Source organism: Moschus berezovskii, chromosome 8, assembly GCF_049115385.1.
Source record: "Moschus berezovskii isolate FMDL1 chromosome 8, NW_MosBer_1.0, whole genome shotgun sequence".
NCBI classification, from domain to species: Eukaryota; Metazoa; Chordata; class Mammalia; order Artiodactyla; family Moschidae; genus Moschus; species Moschus berezovskii.
The window spans coordinates 60,296,356-60,312,802 of NC_142467.1; the positions used below are offsets into that span (position 1 = coordinate 60,296,356).

General features: G+C 34.3%; 1 protein-coding gene and 1 non-coding gene across 5 annotated transcripts in view; one reads left to right on the forward strand and one right to left on the reverse strand.

The window, feature by feature from the left end:
- The window catches only part of ANKHD1 (ankyrin repeat and KH domain containing 1), a 110,212-nt gene that overhangs the window by 9,161 nt on the left and 84,604 nt on the right, over positions 1–16,447 (reverse strand). For all 4 annotated transcript variants that reach the window (XM_055430979.2, XM_088838617.1, XM_088838615.1 and 1 more), the window contains 13 exons: positions 15,081–15,226; positions 14,801–14,912; positions 14,174–14,319; positions 13,534–13,676; positions 12,871–13,084; positions 11,863–12,038; positions 11,503–11,665; positions 7,848–7,943; positions 7,272–7,388; positions 3,964–4,138; positions 2,746–3,202; positions 2,145–2,291; positions 98–247 (listed from right to left, as the gene is read on the reverse strand). In XM_055430979.2, the coding sequence (XP_055286954.1) occupies positions 98–247; positions 2,145–2,291; positions 2,746–3,202; positions 3,964–4,138; positions 7,272–7,388; positions 7,848–7,943; positions 11,503–11,665; positions 11,863–12,038; positions 12,871–13,084; positions 13,534–13,676; positions 14,174–14,319; positions 14,801–14,912; positions 15,081–15,226 (2,242 nt within the window). The remainder of the gene's footprint in view (positions 1–97; positions 248–2,144; positions 2,292–2,745; positions 3,203–3,963; positions 4,139–7,271; positions 7,389–7,847; positions 7,944–11,502; positions 11,666–11,862; positions 12,039–12,870; positions 13,085–13,533; positions 13,677–14,173; positions 14,320–14,800; positions 14,913–15,080; positions 15,227–16,447) is intronic.
- LOC129559642 (U6 spliceosomal RNA) lies at positions 4,845–4,949 on the forward strand. Its single transcript, XR_008686593.1, has one exon. It is a non-coding gene; the product is annotated as a U6 spliceosomal RNA (small nuclear RNA).

A 16,447-nucleotide genomic window follows, 5' to 3' on the forward strand; every position in this document is an offset into this window, starting at 1 on the left:
TGATTGTACCATGGCTAACAAAAATATACTTCTAATACAGTTTAACTTCCTCACAGAACTAACTAAATATATTTATATATACATATTTCACAATTACCTAATTGTGATCATTCTCTCGCCATTCTTATCTTTTTGTTTATCCACATCAATGTGGGCACCAGTAACATCTTGAATTGCAGTGATGTTGCATCCTCCTCTTCCCATTATTCTGGAAACCACTGAGGCTGGAACAGATAATTTCTTTGACCTATAAAATGAAGACCACACACATGAGCATATGAAATCAAAATGTTTATTAAAAAAACATGTCTCAGTAAGTATGTTCATGAACATCTGGAGAATAGTATTTATCATACCTTAAAGAGGAAGTTATTAGAAGCTTTTATTTAGAAACTGACCTCTTATTATACTGAATTTAATTTAGTAAAGATGAAAAACACATTGCCATTTGAAAAAAATTATACTTAATTTAGTAAAGATGAAAAACATTGCCATTTGAAAAAAATTATACTTAAGTCACTCATGATCTCAGCATTCAAACTATTACATGTTAACTGAATGACAATGATCATATATATTGATACTTTTAAAATTAAAATAATGCATACTACATTGTTAAACTCTATATGAAAATGAATATAGGCAGGTTATCAGTTTCAACGACTTTACTAAGCAATAAGCTTTGGAGTTGAATTACATAAAAAGCAATTCACAAGTGTGTGAATTCCACTTGTGTGAGGCAAGGGGAACTAGAGAGAACACCAGAGGCTGACACTGGGATCTGACAAGATGGCCTGGGTCTCTTGCAGGATTATTGTGGAAACCCAGTGTTTGCTGGCAGAACCAAATGAAAGCAACATCCATTATTTTCATGTGGTCACTGATGACTGTCAAGATTTCCCCCCTTGAAGATTCCACCCTCAAACTTTGAACTATACCTTCCAGAAGAATACCCAATTGCAGACTCTAAAATACATTTCATGATCAAAATTTAATATCCCCATGTAGACAAATTGGGAAGACTATATTTAGGCATTTTGAAAGCTAGAGCATAGACTAGGCCATAAATAATATAATACTTAAATCAATCTAATTATTAAGTGCACATCATTTCTCCTGTTTTGTCAAGAATTCTTCCTTTTTTGTTTGCTTCTAATGGACAAAAAGTCTTAGAAAAATTATACAATAAAACCTCAGACAATAGTCCTTTGCTGATATTCCCTGTTGTAAAGCATGAGCAGAGGCTTGAAATACATTCTGGATTGTGTGAAACATTTTAAAGCACTGGTCCCTCTCTGTTTTTATTCATCATGGTTTAAATATAAAGCAATGTGAAGAATAAAGGGAGCTGTCAAAGTTAGCTGCAGGGGTGTTGCTATTTGTCTTTATTTTTTTGAGGGAGAAGGAAGTTTTAATTTTATGAGCTCTTTCCCCACCTTTTATGGTGATCTAACTGCATTAGTTCCCTGGTGGCTCAGAGGTTAAAGCGTCCGCCTGCAATGTGGGGAGCCCTGGGTTCGATCCCTGGGTCGGGAAGATTCCCTGGAGAAGGAAATGGCAACCCACTCCAGTATTCTTGCCTGGAGAATCCCATGGAGCCTGGTGGACTATAGTCCATGGGGTCGCAAAGAGTCGGACACGACTGAGCGACTTCACTCACTTTAACTGCATTAGTTAAAAGTAGACAAAGATTCTTTAGCGAACTCTAACATTATTTAAATATTGTAGATGAACAAACTTGTCTGTATTTAAATATTGTAGATGAACAAACTTGTCTGACTCAAAATGGGACCATGAAACAATATCATAGCCCTCACTAATAACATTGTGACTTTGCTGTCAACTGAATCTCTTTTAAGAAGTTTGTGATCTTTTTGTATGATTTGTCTGTAAATTGTTATATCTTATGCTTTAATAAAGTATTTTTTGTTTTTCTAAAGCCAACATTTCTGGTATCATATAAAATATACATGTAAAATTTACATACTGTTTCGAATTTTGCTTTAGTCTACTCTGGATATAGTATGGCATTGTAGTTGAAAATAACAGTCACATTCAAATAACTCATTAATTAACTGGGTAACCATCTCACAAGAGGAGAAAACGAGGAGATAAGTTAAAAAGATGAGACTAATTGTACTTACCTTCGGACAACTTCTTTCCATCCTTCCTCTCTTTTTTGCCCCCTTTTAGGGCTAGTCAGATTCAGTTTTATGTTTGGAGAACTTAATGGCAATGACACTGACTTGTAGGTTGTTGATAAGGAATTAGGATTCACTTCGCCTTCAAGTCTAAGAGAAATATCAAATCCAATAAAAGATAAATTTTAAGATAGAAACTCAAGAGATTTGCTGAAATATTTGAATTAAAATTTGGCACATCAAATTATTAACAATTCAGAAAAACAGAAATAGGGCAAAGAGTCCATCATTTATTTTAGTATTAAAATGGATTCAGAAGCCAAAAGGACTATATATAATCAATAAAAATGACATAATTAAAGTAAAACCAAGGTATGCTAACATTTTCAACTTCTAAATTAAATCTTAAAAGTTCTAATAATTTCCTTTCATAACTAGCACATGATTAGGAGGACACCGCTTTTATATGTTTCAGTTTTAAATGTTGAAGACAGATAATGTGGTAGACTTAAATTGTTGAACACAACTTGTGTTACTTCAAGTTCTTGTGCCAGCTATGCAAAAGGAAAGGTAGGTGCAGAGTTAACAAGTCAGAAAATTTTACCGTGTCTGGGTTTTGGAAGCAGCCGTACTTGTCTTTTCCTCTTGGGAATGGAGTAGCAGTGAGGGGTATCTCCTGTCACTAGAGGAATTCACATCCATAGTGAAATTTAACTCTTGGCTTTTACCACCACTGCTACTCTCACTGTTGCAATCTGTGCTGTCCAAGTTATCTGAATCACTATTCCCACCTGTACCACCACCTTTGCTTTCTCCGTTTACTTTATTCTTATCTGCCTTTTGCTGTGCTAAGGATATATGTTGTTCTGGTAATATTAAATGTGCAGTGGGAGGAGTCTCTTTGGTTTTGTTCTTCTTATTTTTCCGGTTGGTGCTAGGAGTTGTCACAACATTGGCCCTTTTTTTTCCAAATACATTTGTGAATGTTGCAGATGTTGCAGAGATTCCAATTGTGGTGGTGGTAGTCGCACTAGGAGGTTCTATGGGAACTTCTTGCTCCACTGAAATTATGAAAAAGGATATAAATCACACTGAGAGCCACGGATCTCAAAACAAATTGTGACAGAATATACCTAATAATTCATAATTCACTCTTAGTCATATTTTCCTTTTCTCAGTATTCACTAGTAAATAAACAAATCTTTACAGTTGTGAGAATGAAAATATCATATTTTGATGTCTAACTCAGTACAAAACATTAACATTCTTAAGCTTTGAAATGCTAGTCTCATGAACTAACCAAAAATCACAATACAGATTGGATTTAGCAAGTTTTTAAAATACCATTTTAGAATTAGAATTCAAATAGAGCAAAATCATTTGTGTATTACTATAACTGCCAGATTGTACAATAAACAATTCTGTGAGAGTAATGGACCCCAGTGCTATACAGCTTCAACACTAAACCTTAGTTAAAAGTTTACTGAGGAACTAGACCTCTCCCCAGTTTCTAACTAGGGAATGAGAGAGTAAGGAAGAACCTGAAGAAAAGCTGGCAAACCTCTTATGGTATCACTTTAGGACATACATAATATTTTTACAGGGAACTTAAATTACACCTGAATGTCTTCCCCTTCTGTTTGTCTATGTCACTTTACAATGTAAAATATTTAGAAATGTTGAATACAGAAATCAACTGTCAATTTCAGATTAAAGTAATTGAATATTTAACTAGAATTAGTTTTGAGAGCAAAAAGCACTCAAATGAAGCTGATAAATACAAAAGAATTTTTATCACTAATTCAGATGGTCCATTTCTCACCATCTTCCTCATTCTCCTCTTCATCTTCATCTTCCGGTAGTTCTGAATTCTCCTTAGGTTTGTTTTCCTCGTCTTCTTCCTGCTTTCTTTTCTGCTCCTCTTTTTTCTTTTTTCTCTTTTCTTTTCTTTTCTCTCTTTTAGCTGCAAGAGCCTGCTTTCTGCTCTCCTCTCTTGACTGTGAATAAAATTGTTGTTTTAGTCACTAAGTCCTGCCCGACTCTTTGTCTTATCCTAACAATAACGCAATGATTCAAAACAAATAATGAAATGATGCTTTTGTTTATGATACATGGGGTTTCCCATGGATGTCACTCTTAACACACATTTATAAAAGCAACAAAAGAAGAAACAGATATTCTGGACATCAAAATTAAAAGTTTTTGTGCTTCAAAGGGATCATCAATAAAGTGAAAAAACATAAAAGAGGAAAAAATTTTTGCAAATCTTACATCTAGTAAGGGTTTTGTATCAGGAATTGATAGAGAACTCTTATAACTCAATAATGAAAAGACAAATCAGTCAATTAAAAATGGGCAAAGGATCTGGAGACATTTCTACAAACAATATACAAATGGCCAGTAAACACAGATGCTTAATATCACAAACCATCAGGGAAAAGCATATCAGATCACAATGTGATACCCATTTCACCGTCACTAGGATGGCTAATTAAAAAGACAGATAAATCATGGTTAGAATGAGAAGAAACTGAAGACTTCATACACTGCTGGTAGGATTATAAAATGATGCAGCTACCTTGGAAAACAATCTGGTAGTTTCTCAAATGGTTAAGCACAGAATTGCCATATGAGCTAGCAATTCCATTCCTAGATATATACCCAAGAGAAATGAAAACATATTCATACAAAAACTTGTATGTCATGCTTAGGCACCAAACATACTAAAAAAAACTGAAGTGATACAGAAGGTTAGCATTGCTCCTGCATAAAAATGACATAAAAATTCATGAAACATTCCATGTTAAAACAAAACAAACAACTAGTATACCTACGAAGTGGAAGCAAACTAAATGTTCAACAACTAATAAATGCATAAACAAAATGTTGTATATCTATATAATGGGATATTATTCAGCAATAAAAAGATGAAGTAATGATATATGCTACAATATGGATAAAACTTGAAAACATGAAGCAAAAGAAGCCAGTCACAGAGGACCAAATACTGTATGATGAATCCAAATATCAAATGTCTGGAATAAGCAAATCCATACAGAGAGATTACTGACTACCTAGATTTATGTGGCATTGTTTAATTAAAATGCAACTGTTACAATCTTTACAAGATATTAACAAATTTCACTATGAAAATATCCACAGGAGACCATTATAGAAATTATTTATTTTCAGAAAGGGGAACATGACAATGGTTGTTTCACATCATAAAGAAAGCTTGAAACAAACAAAAAACACATCAAATTACTCACAATTCTATGGAAATTATCTAAAAAATCCTCACCATATGAAACTGACAATGAAGTCCAGTTGTCCTGGTAATTAAGTAAAGCACTTTCCTCAAAACTATAATTTACCATTCGAAGTCACAAATAAGCTATTTTTAACATTTTTATTTATCCAAAACCAGGTATTAGCAAATTATGGCTTGACTGGTAAGAATAACTTCTACATTTTAAATGGTTGAAAAAAATGAAAAGGCAAACATTTCGTGACATGAGAAAATATCACAAAATTAAAATTTTGATGTCCATAAATAAAGTTCTACTGGAACACATTCATTTAACCACTGTTTGTGGGTGCTTTCATACTACCACAAGCAGAGTCAGAGTCATGACAGAGTTTGTATGGCCCACAAAGCCCAAAATTTTACTCTTCTGCACTTTATAGTGTGGCCAAAGGAAGAAAAAAAAAAAGATAAAGTCTCTCAACCCCCTATGTAAATGAGAAAAGGTCTGAGGACCGAAAGAAGAAATTACATATTCAGTTAACAATTATTTTATCATTTTCATAGCATAAGAGCAAAATGGCTGTTAAGGGAATTGCTGACCATACCGCTGGGTAGTTACACAAAAATAAAATTACAGACATGGAAGAAACCATAGAAGTCATCAAACTTTAAACTTCCCTTTATTTTAAAATGAGTATTATTTTTTCCACTTGTGATTTTAACTGTAATCAAGTTTATCATGGAGGTATTAAAATTTACTTAATTTCCTAATGATAAAACTTTAAGGCTTTTACCTTTCTCCTTATTATAAGCAATTTAACAGTGAATGTCCTTTAATACACTTGCATCTTTGAGCATCTGTCAAAGTATTTACCTTAGGCTAAATTTCTAAAAGAGGAATGACTGGAGTAAAGGTATGCACTTTTTAATTCATCAAATCATCTCCATTAATAATTACACTAATTTATATTATGTATCAAAAGTCACACCGGAGTGCTAATTTCTCCACATCCTAGCCATCAACAGCTATTATCAAACCTTTAAATTTTTTTTCCCCAAACATTTAAATTTTGAGTTTCCCTAGTCTGGCAAAGGAAATTTAAATCACTCTTTCACTGTGCTTTTCTTTGTTTATTCATGAAGCTGCGCCTTCTCCATCTATTTACTGAAAATTTATATTTCTTTTTCTGTGAATTGCCCATGAAATTATTTTTCATTCGGGGCAAGTTATCTTTCGTCTTATTGATTTTAAGCAACTTTTTATTCTGTTTTTTAACAAGCTTTTTTTTTTTAAACAAACTAAGAATTGGTATCAAAATTTTAGCATCTCTAAAATGATTTTTCCCCTTTCTTTTATCACCAATAAAATATCTTAATGTTAAGCTATCTCTCTCTATATATATTTGATTATAATATTTATTCTTTTAATATAACTTCTGGGTTCATAAGAACACCCTCATTTTTTGAGGCACACTGAGCCTCAGAAAAGTGATCTTTAAAAAAAAAAATTCCATTATATTAGCACATCCAAGGAAACTTAGACATTTACTCTTTAAGAATTTAATAAACCACCGATACCCCAAATCTTGTAATAAATGAAAAATTTCCAATGCTTTAATAAATTCTGCCTACACTAATGGTAAAACAACTTAGGCAATAATATCATGTAGAAAACTGTGATGTGTTTAAAAACTAATTCTTCACTTATATTGTTAAAAATATTTTTTGCTATAACAGGTCAGAATAAAAAAAATGGACAGTAGTTTGATAATTTATCATTTTATAAAAAGAGATTTTGTTAAGATTATAGTCAGATAAGTAGCAAATGTATTCTACTAGATTTTCAACCAGTTCTAAAAAGGAAAATTATATTTCTCACTCACCTTTTCCAGATCAAGTTCCTTTAAAAGAATACTTGCATTCTTATTTGCTTCTGCAGCCTGTTGGTCTTTAGCCTTCACAATTGTCTCAACACATTGGTGACATTTTTTCAACAGTTCCTATACCAGAAATGGAATTATATAAATATAGAAACACATAAAGAGGCCAATAAAACTTGAGCTGGTAAGTATACTAAAGTTCAGGGCTTAAAGCTGAAATTACTGAATATTTACTAAACCAATTCAAGTTATCCTTTGAATCTAGAGTTTGACTGAAAAATCAAAATAAGCTACCATTTCCTTAAAAAGTTTATGTGTTCTTAGAAAACTGTCTAATCAGGCTAATAATCTAATAATAAAGTTTAGATGCAGTCACTGTAATTACAGTCCATTTTAGGAAGAAAATCTCAAAATAATTTATAAATTATACTCATTCTTCATTTGCAAATGGAGAAACTAATCATTGAAAAATCAGGTTATCTGTCTTATAAAGGATGAAAAGAACAGGCTGTTAACATATACTTTGGTATATAATTCCATGAAGAATAAAAATGTGCTTCAACAGCATATTAAACCTACCTTATCAGTGATTGTTGCTATGTATCTCATGCATTCTATATCAGAAGGGAACTGATTGACTTCCTTAACCAAATACTGAACAACTTTTACATGACCCTGTAAAAAGTAAAACAAAAAGTACACAAAAGAAAGCACTGAAAGCTGGCCCATATCCTTAAAAACTCAGAGTAAAAGGTATAGTAACACTTTAGAATTTACTAAACTTAACAACTGAAACTATGAAAATATGAACAGAAAGAGGTACAACATGCTGGGAAATACATGGAAGACCAAATGACACTTCTGAATTTAATTTGCTCACATCCCACTGAAAATAGAAATACTTTTGAATAGAAATAGATAAATCTATTAATAAAATAAAAACTTGTGATGTAAAATATCTCTCAATATAAAAGGGAAATTAGATCTAAAAGAGGATATTCTAAATTCCAAAGCATTATTTTGCCCCTTTTTGCTTTTTCTTAGTGTTCATGGGGTTCTCACCACAAGGATAGTGGAGTGGTTTGCCATTCCCTCCTCCAGTTAGAACAACAGTTAGAACCTTAATGGAACTGGTAATTTTGACTGGTTCAAAATTGGAAAGGAGTACATCCAGGCTGTATATTGTTACCCTGTTTATTTAACTTATATGCAAAGTACATCATGCGAAATGCCAGGCTGGATGAATCACAAGCTGGAATCAAGATTGACAGGAGTAACATCAACAATGTCAAATTGCAGATGATACCACTCTAATGGCAGAAAGTGAAGAGGAACCAAAGAGCTTCTTGATGAGGGTGAAAGAGGAGAGTGAAAAAGCTGGCTTAAAACTTAACACTCAAAAAACCAAGATCATGGCATCTGGAATCATTGTGGATGGTGACTGCAGCCATGAAATTAAAAGAAGCATGCTCCTTGGAAGGAAAGCTATGAAACACCTACACAGCGTCTTAAAAAGCAAAGACATCACTTTGCTGACAAAGGTCCATCTAGTCAAAGCTATGGTTTTTCCAGTAGTCATGTATGGATGTGAGAGTTAGACCATAAAGAAGGCTGAGTGCAGAAGAACTGATGCTTTTGAATTGTGGTGCTGGAGAAGTCTCTTGAGAGTCCTTTGGATTGCAAGGAGACCAAACCAGTAAACCCTAAAGGAAATTAACCCTGAAAAGTCATTGTAGACCCTGATGCTGGGAAAGACTGAAGGCAAAAGGAGACAGGGGTGCCATAGGCTGAGATGGTTAGATAGCATCACAGATTCAATGGACATGAATTTGAGCAAACTCCAGGAGTTTGTGAACGACAGAGAAGCCTGGCGTGTTGCAGTCCATGGGGTTGCAAAGAGTCAGACACGACTTAGTGACTAAACTACAACAACAACTTTGGCTCTATCTTACTAAATTAAACAAGGTGGACTGTCATATTTATCTGAGTCCAATGACTTGAATCTAGGTGAAACGTTTTCTAGATGGTATTATCAGAGGCTTGATGATCTGTAATCATTAAAAGTACATCTATTTTAACAACCAAACTTGCATAGTTTCCCTTAACACTAAGGTTCTAAAACATCTTCAAGAAGTAATCTGATGGGGAAAATTCCCTGGTGGTCCAGTAGTTAAGGTTCTGTGCTTCCAGTGCACATGGCACGGATTTGATCCTTGGTGGGATAACTATAAATAAAATCTTGCACGTGCCATGGGGTAGCCAAAACAATAAAACAATAAAAAAGAATGAGCCTGATGGTGGCAAAAGCCAGAAAAATGATTGCCTCTGGGGCAGGGAATTAACTGAGAATGGACATGATTAAAGTTTCTAGGATTATGGAGGTAGTTTATATCTTTATGGGATATAGGTTACACAGGTATATGCGTTTATTAAAACTCATTAAACTATGCATCTTAGATTTGTGCACTTTAAATATATACAAATTATATCTCAATTTAAAGGAAAAAAAATCGGAAAAAATATTTAAGATTTTTTAAAAGACAGGTAACTTACAATGTTCTCATTCAATAGCTATTTACTGACCATCTAGTGTGTGTCAGGCACTGTGCTGAACAACTAGGTATAAATAGTGGTGAAAAAGACAATCATGAATCTTCACCTTCATAGATCTTCCAGTCTAATTAGGGAGTGAAAGTGAAAGTCACTCAATCATGTCCAACTCTTCGCGACTCCATGGACTGTAGCCTGCCAGGCCCCTCTGTCCATGGAATTCTCCAGGCAAGAATACTGGAGTGGGTTGCCATTTCCTTCTCCAGCGAATCTTCCTGACCCAGGGATTGAACCCGGGTCTGGGGCAGACTCTTTACTGTCCAAGCCACCAGGGAAGCCCCTAATTGGGGAGAGGAGCATTCAAAAACTAATACATATTTGCATGTATAATTACAAAATGAGATAAGAAAAATAATGGTGAACTATAAAAGAGAACAAGGGAAACTTTTCAGATTGCAAGTTAGGGAAGGACTTTCTGCGAAATGATATTTAAGGAGTAGACATTAAAGAATAAGAAGTGAGCCAGGTGAAAAGCAAGTGAAAGAATATTTCAGGAAAAGAAAACCAGTGAGCAAAGGGCCTCGGGAAGTTAAAAATTTAGTGAATTCTAGGCCAGTGGCTGAAGTGTAGTGAGCAAAGGGGCAAAGGGGAAGAAGGGCAGTAGAAATAACTGGTCTGAGGCTGGCATGAGCCATATCATACAGGGCTTTGTAAGCCATGTTAAGTAGTTTATAGTCTATCACAATTTTAATGGGAAAGCTTTGTAATATAGAGCAGAGAAGTAAACCTTAATGTATCAGTTCAGTCGCTCAGTCGTGTCCGACTCTCTGCGACCCCATGAATCACAGCACGCCAGGCCTCCCTGTCCATCACCAACTCCCGGAGTTCACTCAAACTCATGTCCATCGAGTCGGTGATGCCATCCAGCCATCTCATTCTCTGTCGTCCCTAGTCTCCTCCCACCCCCAATCCCTCCCAGCATCAGACTCTTTTCCAGTGAGTCAACTCGTCGCGTGAGGTGGCCAAAGTATTGCAGTTTCAGCTTTAGCATCAGTCCTTCCAATGAACACCCAGGACTGATCTCCTTTAGAATGGACTGGTTGGATCTCCTTGCAGTCCAAGGGACTCTCAAGAGTCTTCTCCAGCACCACAGTTCAAAAGCATCAATTCTTTGGCGATCAGCTTTCTTCACAGTCCAACTCTCACATCCATACATGACCACGGGAAAAACCATAGCCTTGACTAGACGGACCTTGGTTTGCAAAGTAATGTCTCTGCTTTTTAATATGCTATCTAGGTTGGTCATAACTTTCCTTCCAAGGAGTAAGCGTCTTTTAATTTCCTGGCCTTAATGTATATAGGAGGTATAATAAATTTTTATGAGAGTCTACTTTTTTTCCTCTTAAACATCTATCTACCTGTAATATCTGCCCTGAAATCTCATGTTTTATGTACAAAAATATAACAAAACTCTTCAAGATACGAAGTTATTTAACAGCAAATTTGCTTATAGGGAAGAAGCATACAGCTCTAAGATTTGGCCACAAAGAGAGTACATATAGCAGAGGTGTGTATATAGAAACAGCATAAATTCCTCAAGACCAATTTATCTTTCTCCTATGACTTCAACTTAAAATTCAGTAGTTTTAAACAAATTCTGTAATTTTTGTCCACATCAAGTTACCTTGCGAAATGCTGACATAAGAGGTGTGATTTTCCGGTTATCAGCTCCATCCACATCAGCACCTGATCGCACTAGCAACTGCACCACTTCAAAATGACCACCACTGGATGCCAACCAAAGTGGTGTGTTTCCCTTCTTGTTACGAACATCAATATGGGCTCCCCTGTACAAATCAAAGAATGTTAGTATAGCTTGCTTCCTATGAGAAGGGGCTAACTTCTCCTTTTTTCTTTTATAAAGTAGCAAACAAATACTCTGTTCTTTTAAATGTCAATAAAGTAAAACAATTTTATTAACTGTAAAGGCTCTGAAAAGTGAAAGGGATGATAGGAAATTTTTACAAATATAAAGTTTACCTACCTATTAATCAGGAGCTCACAAAATTTGTAGTGACCTTTGTCCGCTGCTATTGTTAAAGCAGTGTCTCTTGAGGAAGGCACAGGGGGTGCATTGACATCTGCTCCTTTATCTAGGAGAACTCTTCCAACCTCTGCATATCCTCCAGAAGCAGCTTCCATCAAGGGGGTAAGACCAGTCTGTTTAAACCAAAAAATTATGTGGGTAAATTATATTGATTTCTTTAAACGACTGAAACAACGACTTATAAGTGGATTCTATTTCTGATTTTCTCTCCCAAGAGAGCTAAGCAAAATTCACTCTTAAGCTTTACTAAAATGGCAAGTGAAAATTGTTAGATTCAGTTAAGACATACTAGACTAAATTAACTTATACTACCTTATGGTAATAAAAAACAGTTCATAACATCTCTTTTGTTATAAATCTACATGAGACAGCAACTGTCTCTTTTAAGAAATAAAAAAGTGATAATCAGGGAAAAAAATAAGAGACTTTCATTCAGATATTTTCAATTTGAAATGACTACTAGATTGACCATTGTCTGATTATAAAGAATTATACATAAGCTATGTGTTTCGGGGGCTCTAAGTACCTAATAGTTCTAAGAAGAGAAATCATAAACACTGACATACTATTTCCTACTTTCTAAATGCTACACTGTCATGAAATTGTTATAATCTGTTACAATCAGATTATAGCTGCCTCAGTTTTAGTTCCCTCAGTTTTGTAATTTATAAAGTAACTTTTGATTGAGATTTTTACCAATGTTAAAGCACATGTCTCATTAAAGGAGATCTTAGCTTTCCTTAATAAAGTTAGGAATGGTGACAGTGTGTCACCGACCACTGGACCGCACTATTCTACAATCCTGTACTGGGGCAGGAATTTCCTAATTTTAATTTAGGAAAATTCAAAATAGCACATTCAATTTGAGTGTGCTATGCTATGTTATATTATGCTCTTCCTATTAGAAATATGTCTGAAGTAGTTGACAAGTTATAAAATGCTTACCTTTGCCCTATGTTCAACATTGGCTTTTCGGTCCAGAAGCAAGCTCACGACTTCTGCTCGGCCTTGGAAACAGGCCAAGGTGAGAGCTGTGTTCCGATTGGTCTCTATTTGGGCATTAATATCTGAACCCATATCAAGCAGCAGTTTCACTGCAGGAACATGTCCATTCATCGCAGCCAACATCAGGGGAGAAATACCTAGTTTACTCCCAGTCCTAAGGGGGGAAATGTGCTCAGAAAATTAAAATAATATGTTGCCTGTTGTTTTTTTAAAAGCAGAGAGAACATAAAAAATGAATAAGTTTCAGTGAAAAGAAAGCTTTCCAACACCAAAAAATAGATTTTATTTGTTTAGTCTCATAATTAGAAAATCCCATAATTAGGAAAATCTCGCAATTGAAAACACAACCCCTATTCACAGGGGGTGAATAGGCTATAAATTTCTAACTATATATAACAGAGTTTTCTGAAATGAAGCCTCTTTGAAAACAGCCACGTTAACTGAAATAAGCTCTGATTACGCTACAGGAATAATTGTTGGCCTTGCAACTTTAGTATTATCTTGCTTAAAAATGGTATCTGTCTGAATATTTAGGGGAAAACACTTAACTCCAAGGTCACAATTTATTAATCATGAATAATAAAATGAACAGATGATAGATACCTTGAATTAATTTCTGCCCCAGCATTAAGCAGAATCTTAATGATATTAACATATCCTCCAGATGCAGCTAGACTCAGTGGTGTATAATCAGACACGTTCCTATGTTCTTTATTTGCACCCCGAGCCAACAGCAAGTCTACCACCTATAAAGTGAAACAGGAACAGAGAAATCTAGTTTACACCAAAGGTTCATCTTATAATGAATGAAGCACAAAGAAATGGGATCTTTAAGTTCTCTAAATATCTAACATTTTAATCAGATACTAAATATGCAAATACCAGTACTAGATAAATGAATTCAATTTTATATCAAGGAATTCAGACCTATGAAATCCTAATTATACTGAAATAAGTTGTTACTCTTTCGCTTCCTCAATTATTAAGTGGCAAATTTGCATTTCATGTGTTCGGATTTTGCTCCATTCAGACTCAATAAATGTAAGGATACAGAGAATTTCTATTTTGCCTAAAAAGGCAAGAAATAGATTCTTTAAAAGGACATTTACTATTCTCATTAAATTTGATATAAAGAATATCTCAAAACACACGCAAGTTTTATTCATGTAGCTAAACTACTAAGCACATGCATATTTAAAATACAAATAAAATGTTTACAAAGTGAAAATAAACATCAGCATACTTCTTGACGTCCACCAGAACATGCTAATGAAAGAGGAGTATCTTTAGTTCGTTCAGATTGTGCTTCTATGTCTCCACCTTTATCCAAAAGGATTTCAACAACTCCAACATGTCCTGCTGTTGCTGCCAGGATCAGTGGTGTGAAACCTAAATCAGAAAATAAAAATCTCAGTTAAATTTGTGTTTTTTACTTATTAAGCCACTGTTTTTTAATTCTCTACTGTTTTAGGAGGAAGAAGTCTTTAGGACAGATACTTAAAATCATTTAACATAAAACTGCTTTAAACCCTAATTTGTTACTGACAAAACCCCATAAATACTTGATGAAAAGAAAATGCCAAGTCAAAGAAGACTATTCAAGTTTATATTCATAATAAACTTTGATACCTTTGTATGCTCTACTTCTGGACCAAGGAAAAAGCAAACACAACTTGCTGTACTTCCCTGGATGATCTATAATTTTTGAATTTCTAAATAATAATTTGGCTCTGTAGATGAACAAATCTGGATATACTTAATTGAAATATGCTAACCCATCTTTTCACTGAATAGTCCAGGAACTACTTACCCATAGTGAAAGAAAAAATTGTTTCCTGACACTTAAGACTTTATTTCTGACACTTTTTACCTTTTTTGTCTCTGTGTTCAATTTTAGCATCTCGTGCTATGAGTACAGATACAAGTTCTTCATGGCCACCTGCACAAGCTAGGGTTAATGCGGTGTCATGATTGCTCTCAGTCTAGGAAAAGGAAAAAAAAAGAATTAAACTTTTTTTCTGTTTACAGTGGGGTTATTGATTGAAGAGTAAATAATGCTAATTTCCACAATTAATGTACAATGAATCTTTTCCTTTCCAAAGAAAACTGGAATGTGCAAAAAATAAATATAAATAAAGCAGTCTACTTACATGTGCATCAATGTCAACTGAAGGATACACAGGGGGAATAGACTGGGAAGCCACATTGCTTGGAGACTGAGAACAGGGTTCAGGTGTAAGACATTCTGTGTTTTGAGAAGAACTGTTTGAGCCAGTGGGCACTCTGCTACTCACAGCTGAAAAACAATATTCATATTGCTGAATTCTACCCAAAAGAGTAAAGTCATTTGTATACAGAAAAACACAGAAAATGGAAAATGCTATAGCAGTAATACAATGTAGTAGTCAGGTCACAAGCTTTGGAGTCAGATGGACATATGTTTGAATCCCAGTTCTACCAATGACTTTCTGATCTTGGGCAAGTAATTTAAACTCTCAGAACCTCAATTTCCTTATGTGTAAAATGGGATAATAAATATAGTACCTCCATTGTAGGGTTGCTGGGAATAGAATACTGAGCAGGCATTTAGTGAATACGGAAGAAATAGCAGCCTTTTACAGTGTCAGTAGGAAGAAAATAGTTTCCAATAAAAAAAAATGAATTGTAAATCTTAGTTTTTAAAAGGCAATTAGATAAAAATATCCTGAAAATAAAGCAAATTTTAAAAAAAGAAGAAGAAAATCAGAAAAAAGATGTAGAAGGCAAAGAAAAAGTTAGAGTATCTCTCTCATAAATAGCAGAGTATGTATTTTTAAAATTCAATATTTACTCTGAAAATTTGCTAAAATGAATCAGTGTCTGAAAATCAAACTGCTTTAAAAGTGAACACTGGAACTTTTATTTGGGACCTCAAAATCTAGTGTCTGAAACTGAATTAAATGAAATTATATCTTTGTGGCTCTGCATATTTCTTTTCTTTCATAAAAGATAAAGAGTTTGCCCCATGGAGGGGGAAACAGGACCCATCTCAGAGGGATGTTGTGAATTGTCTGTGAGATAATGTATAAAAAGCATTTAACACAGTGCTTGGTATGGTAAGTGCCCAATATATGTAATTATCAGATATTTTATAGGACTTCAGTATTATCAATCACTGCACTGAAAAATAACATTACAATTCACTCAAGAAAGAAAAAACTCAGAAAAAGTATATAATCAATAATACAGAAAAAGACGACAAAATTTCAATGATGGCAATTAACTTCCTCTTACCCATGCTAAAAGTCAATCAAAAACCCATAAGTCAAAGGAAAATGTAAGCATTTCGATGGTTGGAGAATGTTTTCTCTCTAGAATTTTGATATGGCTGAATCCCAATCAAGGATACTTATGACCACAACAAGTATGAAAGATTAAGTGTAGTATGCTACTTCTTTATAAATAATAGCAAATTTTAAGGATGTTTCTACATGAGTTGTTCCTCCCTCCTCCCAACCAATATATATAAAATCATCTT